This window comes from Dermochelys coriacea, chromosome 26, assembly GCF_009764565.3.
Source record: "Dermochelys coriacea isolate rDerCor1 chromosome 26, rDerCor1.pri.v4, whole genome shotgun sequence".
In the NCBI taxonomy this organism is placed as follows: domain Eukaryota; kingdom Metazoa; phylum Chordata; order Testudines; family Dermochelyidae; genus Dermochelys; species Dermochelys coriacea.
The window spans coordinates 11,783,429-11,804,080 of NC_050093.1; the positions used below are offsets into that span (position 1 = coordinate 11,783,429).

At 44.8% G+C, this 20,652-nt stretch overlaps 1 protein-coding gene across 11 annotated transcripts in view; it reads right to left on the reverse strand.

Moving 5' to 3' along the window:
• LOC119848779 (1,5-anhydro-D-fructose reductase-like) overlaps positions 1-20,144 on the reverse strand; it is a 49,398-nt gene extending 29,254 nt beyond the window's left edge. For 3 of the 11 annotated variants that reach the window (XR_006277174.1, XR_006277173.1, XM_043503152.1), the window contains exons 1-3: positions 19,553-20,135; positions 18,801-18,899; positions 9,703-9,730 (exon numbers count right to left, since the gene is read on the reverse strand). Coding sequence is in view for 9 of the 11 variants with exons in the window: in XM_043503152.1 (XP_043359087.1) it covers positions 9,703-9,730; positions 18,801-18,899; positions 19,553-19,663 (238 nt within the window). In the remaining 2 variants the exon portion in view is untranslated. Of the gene's footprint in view, positions 1-9,702; positions 9,731-18,800; positions 18,900-19,552 lie in introns of all 11 variants that reach the window. The other 8 variants (XM_043503157.1, XM_043503153.1, XM_043503154.1 and 5 more) reach the window with 8 other exon arrangements.
• Positions 20,145-20,652: the final 508 nt, after the last annotated feature.

Below are 20,652 nucleotides of genomic sequence, written 5' to 3' on the forward strand. Positions count from 1 at the left end.
AGTCATCAAAACGTCTAGCAAGACAGGGTCAGTTTCCACAAGATTCCCATTTTGAACTGGTCCAACCGTCCTCTCTGGACATTTTTGAAATGAAAAGTTTGTTGCTTTTTGGTTAAGAGGACTTTTTTTGGTTTAGCAATCCAATTCATTTGGAGTAAAAGGAATTTAAAAACAAAAAACAAAAAACGTAACCAGTCAAAAACAAACACCAAACAGTTCCAAAGTTAAACAAAATGTTTCAATAGGTCAGTTTTTTCTCTCCCCACAAATTTTTTTGGGCTCATGAAAATTTTAGAAACAAGTTATTTATTAATGCAGCCTGGTCAATGTGAGTCAGGTAACCCTCAACATTGGTAGCTCCCTCTTGCTTTCTGGCCCAAGTCTTCTCTCAGATCACTTTTAAGCCAGCGTAACACCAGTAGAGTTATTCCTGACATACACAGGGCACAGGTGAGGGGTGAATCAGCCTCTGCCTCCCTACTGGAGTATTTAGTAGTGACAAGATTGACCCACAGGAAAGTAAAAGGTGAAGTGAAGTGATTTTCCCAAGGTCACACAGCAAGTCAGTGGCAGAGTCAGGAATAGAACACGGCTAGCCTCTTAGAGAAAGGACATCAGTCTGGGACTTGGATTCAATTCCCTGCTCCACTATACCTCCTGGGCACCCTTGGGACATTGCTAAGGCCCAGCTTATTAAAGGCTTTTAGGCCTTGAGCCACTGGATTGCAACACCCACCTGACTTCAGTTCCTAGGTCTCATTTACACAATGACTCAGGCCCAAGGCTGAATGGTTAGGGACAAGCGAGGTTCATATCTGCTCTTCCATTCTCCCACATAGCCCTGGTAGGTAGCATCTGTCTTGGTCTCTCCTGTTGGAGCTGCTCCGCACCGTATAAATATTTAAATATTCACTGGGCCAAACGGATGGGGGGGGGGGGGAAGACACAGATTTTGTGGCCCAAACGGTCGGAGCACTCCCTGGGAATGCAGGAAACACAAGCTCAAGGCCATGGTCTGAATCAGGCAGAGCAGAACCCAGAAGACACACATTCCCAGGTGTGCACCCTCATCACATGGCCGTTCTGGGGTGGATGGCTCTCAAAATTCCATCCTGGACCTGAGAAACCATTTTCCCATGGCAGTTTCATTAACACAGGTACGTGCCCACAAAAAAAGAGTTTTCGTTTCAACACACTGGGAATTGTTTGATGGAAGATGCCAGCCAACTCGACTCATCGCCCAGCACTGCATTCATGGCAGAGTTGGTTGAAACGTTTGTGATGAAAAGTGGCTTTTTGGTCAAGTCATAAATTTTGGCAGCCCCCCACCCCCAAAAAAGCAACGCACTGTTTCCCAACCATCTGTAATTTCCAGCCCGACACACAAAATTATTATTTACTCCTCTCGTGTAGCAATTAGTATAGATGCATATTTAAGCCTGCAATGGAAGTCAGATTAGAATGCCATGGTGGAACTCCTGATGCAAGCTAATTACCCTGCGTGCTCAGCCCCTGATTGCTGGCATTAAATGCCTCAGATGTTTCCATTTGTTTGCTTTTTAAATCCCACAAGTAATTAGACCACTGTTCTAGATTAATCACTTGTCAAATTGAATTTATTCAGCTAAAACCATGTTTTGAGCTATATTTGTATGTACAGTCAGGTTAATGGTCTGGTGTTCCACCTCAGACCAAGAAGCTACATGGGCAAGACCTACCAACTCACTCCAAAAGAACTAAAGCCGAACGTTCCTCCATGCAAGGGATTTTGTGACCACAGGTAGATATATTAGGCTTGGGGTTGTAAAGAGAAGGAATGGCAAGAAGTAGGGTGACCAGATGTCCTGTTTTTATAGGGACAGTCCTTTTTTGGGACTTTCTTATATAGGTGCCCATTACCCCCTACCCCGTTTTTTCACAGTTGCTATCTGGTCACCCTAGCAAGAAGGGTTTAGGAAGGTCAAATATGGGAAGGCAGCCTTAGGCCAGACTAGGAATTTGAGCAGTTGACATAAGAACAGCCATACTGGGTCAGACCAAAAGGTCCATCTAGCGCAGAATCCTGTCTTCCAACAGTGGCCAGTGCCAGGTGCCTTAAAGGGACCTTAAAGGGAACGAACAGAACAGGTAACTATCAAGTGATCCATTCCCCATCGCTCATTCCCAGCTTCTGGCAAACAGAGGCTAGGGACACCATCCCTGTCCATCCTGGCTGATAGCCATCGATGGACCTAGCCTCCATGAATTTATCTAGTTCTTTTTTGAATCCTATTATAGTCTTGGCCTTCATAGTATCCTCTGGCAAAGAGTTCCAATTCCTGATGAAAGATCTAGCACATAAATTCTTTTATTTAAACCAGCTGTTCTCAAACTGTGGGTCGGGACCCCATTTTAATCAGGTCGCTAGGGCCAGCATTAGATTTGCTGGGATCTGGGGCAGAAGCCAATACCCGAGTTCCACCCCCACCCAGGGGGGCAGGGCTCAGGCTGTGGGCTCCCCAGGCCCCCCTCACCCCTATACCCGAGGCGGTGGGACTGAGGCTCCATCCCCCCTCTCGGGGTCATGTAGTAACTTTGCTGTCAGTAACTTTGTTTGGTGCAATGAAGTTTGAGAACCCCTGATTTACACCAATAAAACTCCATTGGCTTCAGTGGAGCCACTCCTAATTTACACCAGCGTAAGTGAGATATGAATCAGACCCATTAACTCTACTGAATTTACTCTCAATTCTCACCGATGGGCATGAAGAGAAAGAACTAGGCCCAGTAACTTCAGTGGAGTCTCTCCCTGTTTACCCGAAGGTAAGAGCGGAGAACTAGTTCCAAGTCCTTTTCATCAACGTAAGCCGAAGAGAAGACATTAGAGCAGAGTCCTTATCCAAGTCTCCAGATCCAATTGCCTCCAAGTTTGAAGATTTGGGTATGAACTTTCCCTAGAGTTCAGAGGTATCTCAGATTCTGTCCCATCCCAAATATACTCAGGTGCTACTAAAGCTGATCTAAGCCACATCTCTACGCACAATAAAATAAGGTGATCCAATCACGGTTCGCTGGTTTTGGGGCAAACCCAGATTCCCCTCCCCAACCACTTAAAAAAAAAAATAAAAAAAAATTCAAAGGACAAAATCTGATAGCAGGTGTGCTCCCTTTCAAATACAGAGAGCAAGAATGGTCTTTTGGTTAAAGCACAGGTCTGGGATTTGGGGTCAGCTCCAAGATCTGCTGTGTGGGATACTGCATCCCACCTCATCTCCCGGTGCCGCAGTGCCCCACCTGTACAAAGGAGACAACAGTATTTCCTTTGTCTTATCTACTTCGATAGCAAGAGACAGTCCCTGCGCTGACGCCATTACGGTGATCACATGTATACATAGTCCCTAACCTAGCAGGCCCTGATCTCAGCAGGGACTGCTAGGTATTACCAGAATATTATTAACCTGCCAAATCTTTTGGCTGTTTTCTGCTAAGCAGCCACAAGTGAACCACCAATCAGCGTCTAGGCAGAAAGCCTTTGGGTGAGAACTGAACTCTGCTGCTACAGCGGTCATGAAGAACTCAGGAAGGCACCGACGACCCACTTTGCAAGCACTTACCGCTTTACTAAATAAGACCCAGGCGAGCAACAGCGAGGGAGATGAAAGGGATGCCAGCAGCGGGTTAGTCACGACGGTGCTCCTGCCAATGGGGCTGTCAGTTTAGTGAGTGAATTTGACTCCAAACAAAATTACTTTCAAACCAGACCAGACAGTCTGCAATGCAGGAGTCTATATTTAGCAGCAGCTGAAGCTATGGCCCGGGGGAAATGAGACAAAGCGCTGCAGTACTTACTGCATAGAATGTAACGTTTGCTGTTTAGTGGTGACCGTCACGGATACCCCAGGACTGATTCTTGGTCAACTGCCATTTTATTTCAGTCTATTGAGCAAAATTCAACCTCCGTGTAATCAGGCTAAGGTAGAGCAGCCCCGAGGCTGCTCTAGTTAACACCAGGGTCAGACTGATGGCCCCAGGATTATGGACATTTTTCTACCTCTTCAGCCTCCCAAATTGGACTGTGCACACCTCCCCTCTGCTGGAGGGCTGAGACAATTTAAAGCCCTATAGAACTTAACAGGGATGGAAAAAAATAGGGTTCTGCAGAAGGAACTCTAAAACCCTAAAGAATTTTTAGAGGGAACAGGATTCTCGCTATAGGATTTTGCGCCATCCTGAAGAAATCTATAGTAGAGATCTCTCTCCATTAAACCATAGAGGATGGTTAAAAACCCTTGAGAGACGCTCTCATTCTCTCTTAGGTTATCCCTTTCAATAGGGGCTCTCCTACCACACACAGGGTTGGGGGTAATGGGAAATTGTCACAGTTGCTGAGTTTATTGGACCACTGATCCTTCCCCGTCTCTTTGAGGACACCACCACCCTTCAGGCCTCAAACGGTCACCTCTTTGCGGGAGGGTCATGTAAAGGGGATCCGATTGCAGTCCCCCAATGTATCAACTAGGATTACCTGAATCAGACCTGATTTATGCCCAGACTGTACATCTTTTCCCAGAGCAATGACAGGTGCAACCAGTGACCAGACAGCTCTCTCTAAACCAAGTATTATTTATTTAGGACAAAACAGATCTTAGCACAACAGACAGTGCGTGTGTAGTTTACTAGGTGTCTAACCATCTTCCACATGGGATCCCTGGCAAGTCTGACTCCCCAAAAACTCCTTGCTGAGCCTCTCTCTGCGTCAACTTGTCCATGCCAAAGATAGTTGACAGCTCTCTGGCCAGCCCCTGGCAACTGATCCTCAATTCCTGCGAAGGGAAACTTTTAAACTGTTTATAACCCTTTGATCTGGTAATGCTCAGCGTTGGCGAACACAAGGTAGGAGCCTCAAAGCTAATAGCTTCCTCCATTGTCTGTCATGCCTGTGACTGAATATTCATACCTAGGATCATCGCTCTCTGGCTTGTTCCAACTAAATAGATATAGTCATATACTGTGATAGTTTGAGAGAGACTGTATAACTTGTTTCAGAGTAGCAGCCGTAGTCTCTAAGGTGCCACAAGTACTCCTTTTCTTTTTGTATAACTTGTATAAGCATTCCACTAGGTTGCCAGCAGTATTCTTAGACTACTACAAAGGCTCTCACACAGAATATAAAATTATATTATATGAATACAAAAGGATTGCTAATAAACCAACAACATGGAAGCGCTATTGCATTATTTCAAAGCCACTGCTTTCCACTCCGGCACGGGCTGCATTTCAACTGCTTCCAATTTATTCGCGGGTTTGGAGATGGGCTGCAAAGGCTTGGAGTTTTAGCAATGCCTCTGGAATGGACCGAGGCTCGCGTTCAGAGAGTACATAGCTCAGGTAGAGTGAGGACTAGAGCTCAGATATGAAGCCGCACTCAGGAGAGATTTCGGCCTTCATTGGTGGATCTCCCAGGATCCAGGGTTAGAGGTCTGCCATCTTTTATTGTGAAATAAACAAGATGGAGTCTCTTCCGCTAGTGAAGGACACAGAGCTGGGTCCTTCGACAGCTTGTCTAAGCTCGAAAGCTCGTCTCTTTTACCACCAGAAGTTGATCCAATAAGAGAGATCACTTCGCCCACCTTGTCTCTCTCCCATATCCTGGGACCAATTTGGCTACAACACTGCAAATATCTCTTATTATGTTTATTACATGACCTTCCAGGCCTTGATTCAGGAAGGCCCTTAAAGCCCGTCACAGCTTTTGCATGCATTAAAGTATGTTCTTGAATCAGCACCTATATAACGATTCTGCTGACCACGTATACTTATGGCTCCTATTAATATCAATAGCCAAATTTCAAGTTAAGTAGCCTCGTTCTTACTGCTTACAGTTATTATTTGCTTGATGGTAGCGCTTAGAGACTTTGCCTGAGATCAAGGCCCCAGTGTGCTAGATTCTGCGTGCACACAGAAGGATATAGTCCCTGCCCCAAGAGCTTACGATCATTTTAGAATTATTATCCACATTTTGAAGATGGGGAATTTCAGCACACAGAGACACGCCCAGGGTCATACACAAAGAGCCAGTAATTGAACCTAGGTGTCCCAAGTGTCTGTCCAGTGCCTTAACCAGAAGGCTCTTTATTCCTCTCAATTCCCTCTGCAGTTTCAACAACATTCTTCCTTTTCTGTCCTAATCAGTAGGAATGCTTCTGCATGCACTCTTCAACCACACTCCCCCTTGAAAAGTGGGGAAACTTCAAAAAGAGGGGGCAAAGCAATTCTTGCCTGTTTTGTGAGGTACTTCTGGTTAGCCGTTAGGCTGAGAGGTGCCACTAAGAAATGACAGGTTTCAGAGTAGCAGCCGTGTTAGTCTGTGTTCGCAAAAAGAAAAGGAGGACTTGTGGCACCTTAGAGACTAACAAATTTATTTGAGCATAAGCTTTCGTGAGCTACAGCTCACTTCATCGGATGTAGACGTTCTTGTTAACTGCTGGAAATGGCCCACCTTGATTATCATCACGACAAAAGGTTTTCCTCCCCCCGGTAATAGCTCATCTTAAGTGATCACTCTCCTTACAGTGTGTATGATAAAACCCATTGTTTCGGGGGGGGGGGGTGTATATAAATAAATCTCCCCACTGTATTTTTCCACTGAACGCATCCGATGAAGTGAGCTGTAGCTCATGAAAGCTTATGCTCAAATAAATTTGTTAGTCTCTAAGGTGCCACACGTACTCCTTTTCTTTTTACTAAAAAATGAAAGTCATTAGCATCCTTTCCCCTCCATTCTGGCCCAAGGGGCATTCAGAAAAAAAAGGTTAAGTTGTTTATTTCAGCTGATGAACTGTGCTTTGGAACAACCTGCAGAAATAAATTATAAAGATAAAATTCTTCAGTCAAGCTGTGCGCGACTCGATAATGAGACTAATAATTGCACTCCGAGCTGAAATTCATTAGCAGAACACTCATTTTTGTTACTGTGGCACTGGCGACTACTGATTTGAAACCCCGTGGTTCCCAAAGAAAGATTTCCAGAGATATTAAGTGACTCAGGAATCCTTTCTCCGAGATGAATTTGCAATTCTAGAGAATGCTCCAAAAACCTATCGTGGGTAGGTGCGTGATTAGCTGATGAAGGGCATTATCTTTACAAGACCTCCCAACCAGGCGTGCTCAAGCATTTGCATAACACCTAAGAGCCCTGATGCCACTCATGGCCGCATTGCACTCTGGCCTGTGGAATAAAGGGTATGTCTAAACACCTATGGCTTGCCAGTGTCTGCTGATTCAGGCTTGCTGGCTCAGGCCGGAAAGCTCTTCTGTTGAAATTATTTCAGCCAGTCTTGCATGCAAACACATTAACTGTGCATCCAAATAAGGTAGGCAGTTGCTTGTACAATATTTATTATGGTAATGTCTAGGAACCGGCCAAGAGAACAACATTATACAGTCACAAAAGTAGGAGATCGGCTTTCCCTAGAGAGCTTACTTCACTGCACTCCTGCCTTTATTCAGGCTCAGACCCATAAGACACAGTTCCGACTAGCCACTCTGCTACGCTGGTTACATGCTGATGTACTCCGTACAAGTTAAATGAGTTACACTGTCATAAAACCAGTAGATTGAAAATAAGGCCCTTTAATCCTGTAACAGGATCCTAGGTCCAAACACCCCCAAACTGGTGTGTTCCATAGCTGGATCCAAATCTGTCAGCTTGAGACCATCCGTACTAATATAAATGATCTGAGGGGGGTTTCAAAATTGTAACCAATTCAGTTACACCAGGGAGGAATTTGGCCCAGTGTTTGGTCGGGAAACTATTCTTTAAGTGATGTGCACGCCCATGTAGATTTTATCTCCATTTCACTGAAATAATTGTGTATTCCGGGAGATGATCCAAACACAGACCCATTTATCCAAATCAGCCCGATTCTGACTTAGACAAGAACAACCTGACCCTTTCATAGCCCCTCATAAATCAGCTCATCAAGATGGCTGCTGGCCTTCTCTGAACTCCCTCCAATTCACCAGCATCTTCCTAGTAATGAGGTTCCTAGAACAAGATGCAGTTTCCCAGCGGTGGGAGCGAGGCTATTGCATCCCAACATCAGTTTGTGCCCCCTCTGCATTTTAGAACCAGAGCGAAAGCTGATGGAGGTCATCTGAACGACTTTCATCGAGGTCAGTGGGCTTTGGATCAGATCCTGGCAGCAGAACAGTGCATTGGCTTTTCTTTGCAGCCCTACCACCTACTGAACTCATTTCCAATTTGCTCCCACTCCCAGCTATCTTCCTGGACCTCGGTTAATATTCCATTAGGTTCCATTGCAGTTCTGTACATGTAACCCCCACACCTTCTGGGTGTATAGTTCTGTCCTATCTAGTGACACCGGGACCACTTAAAGAGAGAGAAAATGAGTCTGTTCTACAGCCTTTAGCTAACCGCCAGTTGGCTTTTAGCTCATGTAGTAGTGGCTCATGCACTAAGCTCCAGAGGTCCTGGGTTTGATCCCACCCGCTGACGCCCGGAGTCTGTCGGCATTACATACACACGGCAAGTTCAGTGCATGAAGGGGGATGGAGGATCTCAGAGCTTCGGATGCAATGACCTTGAGGCTTGCTTTCCCATTTGCAAAGGGTCAGTACCATGTTATTTCATTCTTCAGCACTGCCATCCATCACAGTTAAAGCACTTTAGAAATGGAAAACAAATGAAGCAGGAGGGACCGTGACCTTGTCAATATATAGTATTCTGCAGCAAGAAAGCCACCGTGTGCCCTTGAAATGAAAAACCGTGTTCCAGCAACAATTGCTGCATGCATTGAATGAGTTTCCTTAAGAAGCAGCCAACCCATTGATAGAACAGTGACTTTAGAGCAAGTCCATGGAACAGTCAGGAGTTCTGATTCCCAGTCCCCTGCTTCCATCACTAGAACACACTCCCCTCGTGACATTGCAGTCTTGGTATTTCTGCTATTTAGACAATATTACAAAATGTTTTGTCCTTGGCTCTGAAGTGCTAGAGAACTGAAGAGCATTATAAGAAGTCGTCCCTTAAAATGGGACAAGACAAAGACCTTATCCTCGGATATTTGTGGGCACTGTAACAAAGAAAAAAAGAGACCCTGACACATGTTATAGGATTGTCCAACAAATCAGACAGCTGAGGAAAGAGGGGGGACACAAAAGTTAAAATAGCACCCAGCTTCAGCAGCCAAACCTCTGCCAAAAATGATATCCTAGTTTTTTTTTTTTAACCTGCTGAGCTGGGTTTAAACTCCACCAGTTCTGGGGAGCTGTAATGATCACCAACCACGTGATTTTACAAAAATGGAAGAGGACGCTTATGCCCAGAACAGAGCAATGGTATTCACACTTGTCCAACCTATCGGACAAAGAAAGAACAGCTTCTCTCCAGAGAGAGCAATTCTATTACTCTGAAGAAATTTGGACTCTATTTCTAGATGCATATGGATTAAAATGGAGATCTGGAATTCTTTGAGCCATCTCAACATTCCCCCTAGCCCTCCTCTTTTTCCCTTTCTCCCGGTCCCCTCCTCTCCCTATTCATGTAGGTCTTTTATTTTATTACTTTTATGCTCCCCCCTTATTCCCCCTAATATGGGTCTGTACTATTGTCTGGTCTTGCAGCTTTGACAAGTTGTAAAATTGCATAATTCTATTGGCAAACCACGCAGTATTTGGAAACACAAAAGAGTTGTCAGTACTTTTTGTACTTCTCCTTATCTGTTTCTTCCTGAAACAAAAATAATCACAAAAAATAAGAAATAATGCTGTATTTTGGTTAAAAACATACCAATTGGCTTCGAACTGCATGCACTGGCTTGGTTCTGTGTGCAAGCTGGGAGCTTTTATACCTTATTTTGCGTGACTTGGGACTGAACTCTCTAGCTAATAATTTTCAGATGAAATAAAAATTTAACAATAAGCACCGTGTGCTCTCTCCCCTGTACACATGACTGGTTATTTTTACTTGCTACTGAAAAGCTACCAAAAGGAATAGAAAAGAAAGAAGGCATAAAGACAGGCTAGAAAGCAAGCGACACAGACCGGGTATCACAAGAATTTGGTACATATTCCTGGAAGTCCCAAACAGTTTAGCACAAAGATAACCATGACCTATTGAGTGAGAAGAACATAGGGTCTGTCTACACAATACACTAAGCCAAGACCCACTTACGCTGACACTTTTCTGACCAGAGTCAGAAAGCACAAAAGACCGAGGTTCTAGGACTCTGCTAGGGGGTGGGTCAGGGCTTAAGTCCCACTGAAGCTCTGGTCCAAACGCTTTAATTTTGCGGTTTGGATGCAGCTCAAGCCACAAACCCGAGTGGGAAGATCTGTGTAGTGCAGTATGGATGCATTGGCACGGCTGTGAAATGCAGAGCCAGCAACTATAAACACAGTGCAGTTTGGACTTTCAAACATAGGCTTGGAAACACAGTCCACAAGCCCAGGTCTCACAGACACGGGTTTTCAATGCAGTGTAGACATACCCATAGAGACCGGCACAAGCCCCAGAGTTTGGCTCTGGATTGATACCACCACCAAAAGTTCAGGGACATTAAGATACAATGATCTCTAATAATATAAATCCGTTTCATGCCTTGATCTCATTACAAAAATATCATCCCCATCCTTTCTACAGATGGGGAAACTGAGGCAGAGAGAGACTTAACTTGCCCAAGGTCACATCGCGAGTAAGTGGTAGAGCCAAGAATAGAATTGAGGTTCCCAAATCCCACTCTAGTGCCCAGCCCATTAAGCCAAGCTACCTTCCCCAGTGGGCTGCTATTTAGGTTACTTGTGCTAAAACCGTCTTCCTTTAACTTAATCCTGTTTGCACAAGAAAAGAAAAGAGGCCTTCCTTTGAAAAGTCACTTTTGAGTAGTCTAAAGTGCGAGGCCTAGCAGTGGCCTTGCTATTTGCTATCGCGCCCTGGCAGTCGGTCCCCGAGGTGCACTGCTCTGATACGTTTGGATTGGAAATACTCATTCTCCGAGACTGGCTGTTTGATTTAGTGGGTGAATAATTGGATTTCTGGCCACGTCATCTCAAAAGCTTCAGTGAACGGGGGGGGGGGGGGGGGCATCACGGCTCACAAGGCCAGGAGCAGCATAACCTATTCCTAGCTAGCAGAAGCCATCTATCAGGCTGTTCAAAGCCCCTTTTCCTTTTGCCTCAGCGTCTCAAACTGCATTCCTGCAGAGAAGCTGTCCAACGGGTCAGCATGAAAAAGGGTAAATCAACAAAGCGTGGGTGTGCGCGTTCCTGTAGTAGCCACTTCGGGGACACACTGTATCCACTGCAGTGATAAATTCTTGCAGTGATCCAATATCCAACCACAGAAAGGGCCCAGTCCTCGGCTGATGTGCATCTGCGCTTGGTCCACTGACTTCAAAGAAGATTTCTTCACTGGTGTAAAATCAGAGTACCTCCTTTGAAGCTAACAGACCAAGCGCAGATGGACACCAGCCAAGAGTCAGGGCCTAATATCTTAAAAATCCATCTGATAGCAACAGTCTGCTCAGTTATGCAAAAAAAAAAAAAAAAAAAAAAAAAAGTCATCGCAAAAAAAAGCCTTATATTCCCTAAATGCTGCTTTGAATGGGGTACCGTGTTAGGCCAGAGTTATGCCTTTTGTCCCAATCGCAGAGTGTCCCACTCGACATGAATAGGACACCATATTAGATTCAAATGAGAGAGATCATTTATGCAATATTTAAAAAACAAAACACTCCCCCTTCATGTAACAATGCCCTGGGAGGCCACCTTTTGGGATTGAACCCTGGAGCTCTGGATGTAAAGGCCAGAGCCTCTACTGTTTGAGCTAAAAGACTAGCTCCATTTGTTCAGAGGCAGTAGCAAACGCAAACCTCTTGGTTCAAGATAGTTGAAGTTTTTCATTTACAAAAAACTGGGTCCTGAAAACCAAAATTAAATAGAAACTCCATTGAAGTTTTCAGAAGAAACAATGCGTTTCTTTTTAAATTTCAGGGAAATAGCCATACCGTTTCCCAACCAGTTCTACTCTTTAATTAGTCCAGACACTAGAGGGAGAGAAAGCCACACTTGGCCAGCGTGTTACATTTACGGCCATGAATCTGCAGCAAGAATTTTTGTAACTCCATAAAGAAGTCTCAGACTTGGTTTTGTATTTGTACGGGGCCTTGGTGCAGGACTCTCAGATACTACCACAAAGAAATAAATACTCTATTTGGCCAAAACTATACAGCGATGAGAAACATTCCTAAAAGCCTTCCCTCACCACAGTGATGATCTGAGAACCAGAACAACATTCAGACAGATCCAAGATAAAATAATTTTTTGTCCACTGTTGCAAGTCTTAGGCTATGTATCTAGCTACCACCACCTCCTACCCTACAAGGATAAACAGCTCCTAGTGCCAACTATTCTCTCAAGATCTACTCTCCTTCAGCAGCATCCAATCTCTCTGGTGGCAGAGCCATCTTTAAGATGCAACCAGCACTGGAAGGAAATCAAAAAGAACTTAATCTGCCGTAAGCATGTTCAGGCCTTGACAGCTAAATTCATTTCCCTCTTCCCCTTTGTTCTTCTTCCTCCCTTTCATTGAGCGAGCTGAAATAGGCTCATCATCATTCAAATATAAATCCCTAGGTATGATCCCAGTCTATCCATTCTCCATGGTGACGGTTGCCTTAGATCAAGTTAAATTGGGCTGTGATGGATTTCCTAAAACCTTAGTCTGCAACGTAGATAGCTCCTTTGCAAGTCCGGTCTCCATTAATATACAGAGTAACTATAGCTACTGAAAAGCCGCTCTCTAGAGAACTTCTGCTAATGAAATATCGGTCATTATGGCTCAGACTTGTTCAGCAACAATTCAGATGAGAGCCTGGCTGTCTTCATTCTAATGGAAGACATGAATCTCATGTTTGAGCTACTGAACTGCCAGCATAAAGCTACTTAATTACAGTTGTATGGTGCCTTTCATGTCAAAGCACTCTACGAATGCACAATATAGGATTTGCTTTGTCCACCACTGGACAGCAGCCACCTCTGAGATGCACCTTGGCAACTGTTTTAACAGGGCACAGCAGTTTAGGAAAAGAAGTGAAGATTTAGCTGGTGTTGGTCCTGCTTTGAGCAGCGGATTGGACTAGATGATCTCCCGAGGTCTCTTCTAACCTTAGTCTTCTATGATTCTAATCCTACATCCACTTGAATACAGAAGAGGGTGTGGGGACTGAAGTCACTGGAGGTACTTCTGATCCACAACGGCGTGAGTGAAAGGAGGACAATTAGACTCAGTGTGGAAGAAGGGCATCTGCAAATGATATGGGAGCTGTTTTTCAGCATGGATAAAGTTCTCTGTAGCCTAGATTACAATAATAAATACAGGTTTCAGAGTAGCAGCTGTGTTAGTCTGTATTCGCAAAAAGAAAAGGAGTACTTGTGGCACCTTAGAGACTAACCAATTTATTTGAGCATAAACCTTTTCATTTTGTGAATACAGACTAACACGGCTGCAACTCTGAAACCTATCTTTATTATTGTAATCTAGGCTACAGAGAACTTTATCCATGCTGAAAAACAGCTCCCATATCATTTGCAGATGCCCTTCTTCCACACTGAGTCTAATTGTCCTCCTTTCACTCACGCCGTTGTGGATCAGAAGCAACTCCAGTGACTTCAGTCTCCACACCCTCTTCTGTATTCAAGTGGATGTAGGATTAGAATCATAGAAGGGAAAGAAAGTCTGCTCGGTTTCCATTTCCAAACACTCCTTGCAGCTACTATGCTGCATGCATCATAAATCATTAAACAGTTGGAGCTCTGGTAGCTCTTCCTGAAGTAATCACTGTTTGAGCTCAACTTGAGAAATGGCAGAGAATGGAAAGCAGGAAAGGGGAACCGAATATGGCTCAACTAACCTTGTTAGCCTGCTCTTCCTAGCCATTAACGCAGACTCAGAGGAACCATTTGCTAGGCTTCAAAACTGAATGTGTGATCTAATTCTGCTGCTGCTAATGCTGTGGGTTTTTTCTGTTTTTTTTTTTTTTTTTGGCAGTGCTAGATGATGATCTCATTGGTGGCGGCTTATAAAATTTAAATTCCCTGCACTAGCAGCAAATACTCTGTAGCTTGTGGCAGGACTTGTGTTTCATGTATCGCAACCAGGATCCTTGCGCTGTGCAGAAAAATATTTACACTCCTTTTAGCAGTGGATTATTTTCAAGCTTTTGATATTCTAGATTATTATAAATGAATGGAGAGCGCGTTTACTTCCATAAATTCTGACATGTAAATGTGTTTGCTATATGGATACTAAAGCAGTTAGTAAGCTTACTTAGACAATACAATTCCCTTTCCAATCCAGCTGCTCGAAGGTAATATGGACAGTGTGCACAAAACCCCCTCAGTTAACGTACATCCGTTGGCCCAGATGTATCTCACAAAGGCAGACATACAAGGGCCATGAATGGATGACTTAAGGATTCATGGCGAGTTGGTGCAATGGACCATACCAGGGTAAGGACCCTATTCCACATTCCATGTGTGACATCTGCCTTCTTGGCTAATATACCAGATACAAAAACCAGGGACTTCCAGAAATAAAAGCATGAGCTGCTACAGAACAAAGCTGGGGCTGTAACAACTCCTATCCTCACAGTTACCCACTCTCTGCTGAGCTATAAACACACACATTCATCAGGGGGTTACACACGCCTAGTTCTTCCCACTTTGTGTTGCAAGCAGTCCACATACAGGCCTCCTATTGACTGCCATGGAAGTTGCACTGGCAGGATTGGACCCAACTGAACAAATCTAAAGTCTGCAGCCAGATACTGTATTCTACAATCGACTATTATTTCTATGACAATAGCATCTGGAGGATCTGACCGCAATCAGGGGCCCATTGTGCGAGTTGCTGTATAATCACATAAATAAGAGACAGCCCCTGACCCAAAAAGGTCACAGTCAAAATAGGCAAGACAGACAGATGGGGGGGGGGAATTAGCATAATATTTCTTCTGAGTGGGGAAACTGAGGCACAGAGATTAAATGACTTGCCCAAGATCACACAAGAAGTCCCGCTCCCGTGCCTTAACCCTAAGACCATACTGCCGTGTCACCTACTTTCCAATCTTCTGACCAACATAATCCCCTTCAGCCTATAACTTCAAACCCTAAGTAACATTTGCTTAACACTGGAACAGCATTTCCATTCACCGTTGCGGTGATCTGGTGATTTATGGTGTAATTATCCGCATGCCCCTATTTTATCACCTCTGTAATTGTTTCTACCTTTCAGTGATATTTCTCCCTTCCCCCTTCTTCTCCCCCCCGCAAACACACACACCCCCGAGCTTGCTCAGCAGGAATCCATTTTTTGTATTAAAAAACAACAACAATCATAAATGGGATAAATGTCAAAGCCCTCTCTTCTCTGCAAAGCAACCTGACCCTCACCACATTTCTGTAAGGTTATTGGCTGTGGGTGAAACAACTGCACCTAGCAGAGAAGAAGAATTTCCTCCACTGTAGGAATGACAAGGTGGGATTTGTTGGCCTGTGTGTTATACAGGAGGTCAGACAAGATGATCACAAATGTCCCTTCAGGCCCCAAGGATCTACGAGCCTCTCATTGAGCAGATGTCAATTTTCCAAAACTGCAACCAGCTTCTTTTCTTCAAAACAATTCAAGAGAAAGTGCTTTTTGATTATTATTTTTGCAGCCGACTAAATATACATAGAAGTATCAGAAAGGTATTGACTTTAAGGGTCTGTCTCCACTGCTTTGTAAACTGAGTCTGTGGGACCTGGGCTCGTGGACTTGACGTTTCCAAGTCTGCGCTGGAGTGTCCATGCTGCATTGTAAACCTGGGTTTACAACTGCTGGACCCGTGTCTCACAGCCGTGCTAATGCAGCCACCCTGAACTAGGCAGACTTGACTAGGATCTGCTGCTTCCACACTGCAAAACAACAGGGGGTGGACCAGAGTCAGAGCAGGACTTGGGTTCTGACCCACGTCCTGGGAGGGACCTAGGTCCTGAGTGCTTGCTGACCCGAATCAGGCAGATTTATGTGTGGATAGAAAGCAGGCTTGGCTGAAACTAGAGTCAGAGCCTGGGCTTAGAATGCAGTTTAGCCATACCCTAAGGAGTCAAAGGGACTGAATTAGAAATGACAAGATCTTTTTTGGCCGGGGGGGAGGAGGGGGTAAGATGGATTAGAGTATTTTGGTTTTCTTAACCTGAAGGCAAGTTATGGTAGCTAGACGAAGTGCTACATGACTGTATGAAAAAGACACTAACCTATCCCACCTCTCATTCGCATGAGTTAGAAAATAGCCCATAGAATCTAGAAATCTTGCCACCCAGCAAAAATCAGTTGTTTTATTTCATGAGTCAGGATCCTTCACTTTGGTTTAGCATCACCCAGATGTGACTCAAAGGACAATAAAGTAGGACTAGAATAGAATAGTGACAGGATCCTGTTTTATGGACATTGCTAATGATTTCCTAGCATCCTGCTTCTGCATAAAGAGATTTACTGTAACAGTTAAGCCTTCTACCATACTTCCTTACAACCGCTTTGCAAGGTTAATTTCAGAATGTATTTAACATCCTGGTAATCATTAACGCAAGCATCAGATCTGACAGGCCTACAGACAGGATTTCTCTTCCTAACATTAATAAACCGTAGCCAGAGACAAAAGCAAAGAGCTAGTATTGTTTCACATTGGATAATTACAAAACTTTTAAGATCTCATTTTCAGGACCGGATCCCCCCCCTACGGTTAGTTTATTTTCCAGCAATTTCACCCACGTTAAACTCTTGAGCCTACCAGATTAGGTGGCCACTTACATCCACAAATCTTGCAGAGTTGCATTGGTGCCATTCACACATTCTCTTTTCCATTTTAGTTTGAAGGTTATTTCAGGAAGTGGGGTTGTAGTCGCAGGCTGGGAATTGCAAGAGAGCCTAAGGGAATTCCATGCTGAAATCCCATGGGATACAGGCTTCATCAAAAGTCCCAGCCTCAGTAAGGAACTGTCTATCCAGTGAGTCAACAGTGAATGAGTTCTCCAGCATGGCATCGTGGTTTGGTGTGCTACTGAAAGCTGCATGGCCTAGTGGACAGAGCACTGAGCTAGGACTCAGGAGACCCAGGTGCCATTCCCAGCTTTGCCACTGGCCTACTGGGGGACCTTGACCAAGTCACTTCATTGCTTCATGCCTCAGTTTCCCCAGCAGTAGAACACAAATCCTTTGTAATACATTTTTGGATCAACTGATGAAAAGTGTTAGGTAAATCCTCAGCAGCATCATTACTGAAAGAGACCGAAATCAAAGGTCCCCAGACCCACTTGTTTAGTCAAGGTCCCCTAGCACCCTTTATGAAAAGCATCAAGCTCTTAACCCCTCTTGCCCTCACCAAATCCCTCTTTCATCCTGTCCACCTAGAATGGAGGACAGGTCACTGATGCAGAGATCTGGATCACTCGGTAAACTGGGCGCACAGCAAACAATGGGTGTTTGAACACGGCTAAAATGTAAATGCCTACTGCTAGGAACAAAGAACACAGCCCATGCTTACAGGATGGGGAACTCTGTCCTGGGAAGTGGTGACTCTAAACATGAGCTCCCAGCATGACAAGAGCCAATAAGATCCTGGGATGAATGAACAGGGGAATCTCAAGGAGGAGCAGAGAGGTTATTTCACCTCTGTATTTGACACTGGTGTGGCCGCTGCTGGAATCCTGTGTCCAGTTTTGGTGCCCACAATTCAAGAATGATCTTGATATATTACAGAGGGTTCAGAGAAGAGTAACAAGAAGGATTAGAAAACATCTGTTAGGATAGAATCAAAGAGCTCCAGCTATTTAGGTTTCAGAGTAGCAGCCGTGTTAGTCTATATTCGCAAAAAGAAAAGGAGGACTTGTGGCACCTTAGAGACTAACATTTATCTGAGCATAAGCTTTCATGAGCTACAGCTCACTTCAGGGTAAACAACAATTGGAACAAGTTAGCAAGGGTCATGGTGAATTCTCCATCACGGATAATATTTAAATCAAGATGGGATGTTGTTCTAAGAGATCTGCTCGAGAAATGGTTTTGGGTAAGGCCTCTGGCCTGTGTTATACAGGAGGTCAGACTAGCTGATCACAGCGGTCCCTTCTGGCCGTGGAATCTAGGAATTCCCCATGCAGTTTGCACGAGTGATGGTTTGTATCCTTGACTTCCTGTTCTCAGCCGTTGCGTAACATTGCTATGCATCACTGAAGAGCCACTCTATTCCACCCCAGAGCCAGCTGCATGCAGTGGAAGGTACCTGCCCCTGGAATATCCCTTTGAACACATCTAAAGCCCTACTCTGGCACATACATACAGCCCCCTGCAGCCAGGCACAGCCCCACTGACTTCAATGGGGTTGTGCCAAGCATAGGTCTGCCTACATGGAGCACATGGGAGGGTCAGTTTTGGGTAGATGGGGGTGTCAATGATACATCTGTCTATGGGCGCTACATCAGTCATGCCAACCCCTGATTTGCAGGAGGCAGGTAATAAAGGAGAGACTATACTACTTCTGATGCCAGGCAAGTGGTATGAGGGGTGGAGGTTGAGGAGAAGGAGAGACACAGAAGCAGAACACCCCTGATCTCGCCCTTCCAGGAAGAGACTAGTAAATGAGCATAGATACCTGTATTTCACTAGCTGTTTGCTCCTCTGCATTAGATGACTGCTCTTCTTTACATCTGGGTTTTCTAGCCTAGTTTCTATAGACCCAGACCACTCAGCATTATGTCTCACTCATCAGCCAAGCCGGAGCCTTCTCTTCCCCAGAAGTTAAGCTCAGCTCCTTGACGACATGATTACCGCGGACAGCCAGGGCCTGAGCAAAATGCAGCTGAGCCTAATCAGGTTAATAATCACAGCTGCCAATGTTGATCAGCGTCCCAAGTCATTACACCACTGCTACTTCACAGCACCCAGCATCGTGTTAGCTGAGGGCGCTTTCCCTGCTGCTTCCAAAGTCTCCAACTAAAGTTCCTAAATTGTCTTGCCCTCTTTAAAACATTTAATCAAATCGAGTTTAGTGCACACAGTGTTATTGATATGCAGAAAGGGCTTTAACCCCGATTGATTTAAGTTCAGGCCACTAATTAGAATTTTATATCCCAGCTGTAACATAAATCACAAGCCAATTCAGTTATTTTCCTCCATTCCTATTGTATCCACTCCAGGGAGCAAATGCTCTGCTAAGAGCAGCTTTAGGTCCAGATCCTCAAAAGGTATTTAGGCATCTAACTCCCCTTACAATCAATGGGGGTTAGGCACCTAAATACTCTTGAGAATCTGGCCCCTAGACTTTGAACCTACAAACCCTTAAGCCCATAGGTAACTTTAATCATGTAAATAACCCTCATACATGCCACAGGAGAGCAAAGTTATGCACATACTTAAGTGTTTGCAGGATCAGAGCCTTTGCCATCTGCATGATGAGCTGGAGTTTATCCATGCACACAAAGAGACCCTTAGAGTGTATAGTAACAAGAAAGACCTTACCTGACAAAAACAGCCCCACCTCATAATGCTGGGTGTAGTAGCAGGACTTTTCATGGCTCCTTGAGATCTCAAGGGGTGCAGGCAACAGTAGAGACATCTCTGGGGAACCATGTTTTCACTCCCAGGGGAGAGCAGCTGTAACAAAACCTTTTTCTCTCCCCAGGGCTGCAGCTATACTGAGAATTTTACAGAAACCTTCTACTAATGTATGAGAGCCAGAGTTGGGAGCATGAGCTGGGGCAGTTTTACTCCACCAGGCAGCGGAGCGGCACCTGCCCTACAGTGGTGGGGGAGGAATTCCCTAAACTTCTCTGAGGCAGATTCTCCCTCACCCTATACCTGGTGCAGCCATTCACCCCTGTGCAATGTGGATTGAAAACACTATCAGTCTGATCTGGTAACACTTTGCACTGGTGTCAGTGACTGCACAAGCTGGAGAACAGCAAAGAATCAGGCCCCCAGCATAGACCAGATCTAGGAGCAACTATAGATGAATTTAGAGGTCCTTCTGGCAAGTTCACAGGAAGAGAGACCCCTCAAATGCAGCATTTCACTGCTGAGCTATCTGATAATGGGCCAGATCATCAGCTGATATACATCAGCAGTGATCCATTGACTTTATATGAGGAGCTGCCCAATGACTTTATTAGAAGGGAATTAGTAGAGTGGAATATGAGTGAAATGAGAACACAGCAGAATGAAAGTCCCAGAGCCTCAAAGTCAAACTCCCCCCTGGGAGTTAGGTCTCGAAGTACCTTTGAGGATCTGGGCCAAAGTCCATTGAAATGCCCGTGAAGCACCATGGGACATCACTACAAAGTAGCATTTCACTATGACCAAGTTATAAGCGGGCTCTGTGGTATTCCTAAAAGGTCCCTGGCTGTCAGGAGCCTAACTACTTTTGTGCATCTGGTCCTGTGTGTGTTTTAAGCCAGCCGCAAAGCTTTGTTTTTTGGCTCTCGTACCAATTACCTCCTTGGGAAGAGCTGGCTTGCAGGGAGCCTTTGTGTGATTTCCCACCTCCTTTATTGGGCCGGGATTTGTATACACATCGTTAGGGTTTTCAAGCTCTGCAACTTTCCAAAGAGGATATGGGGGAA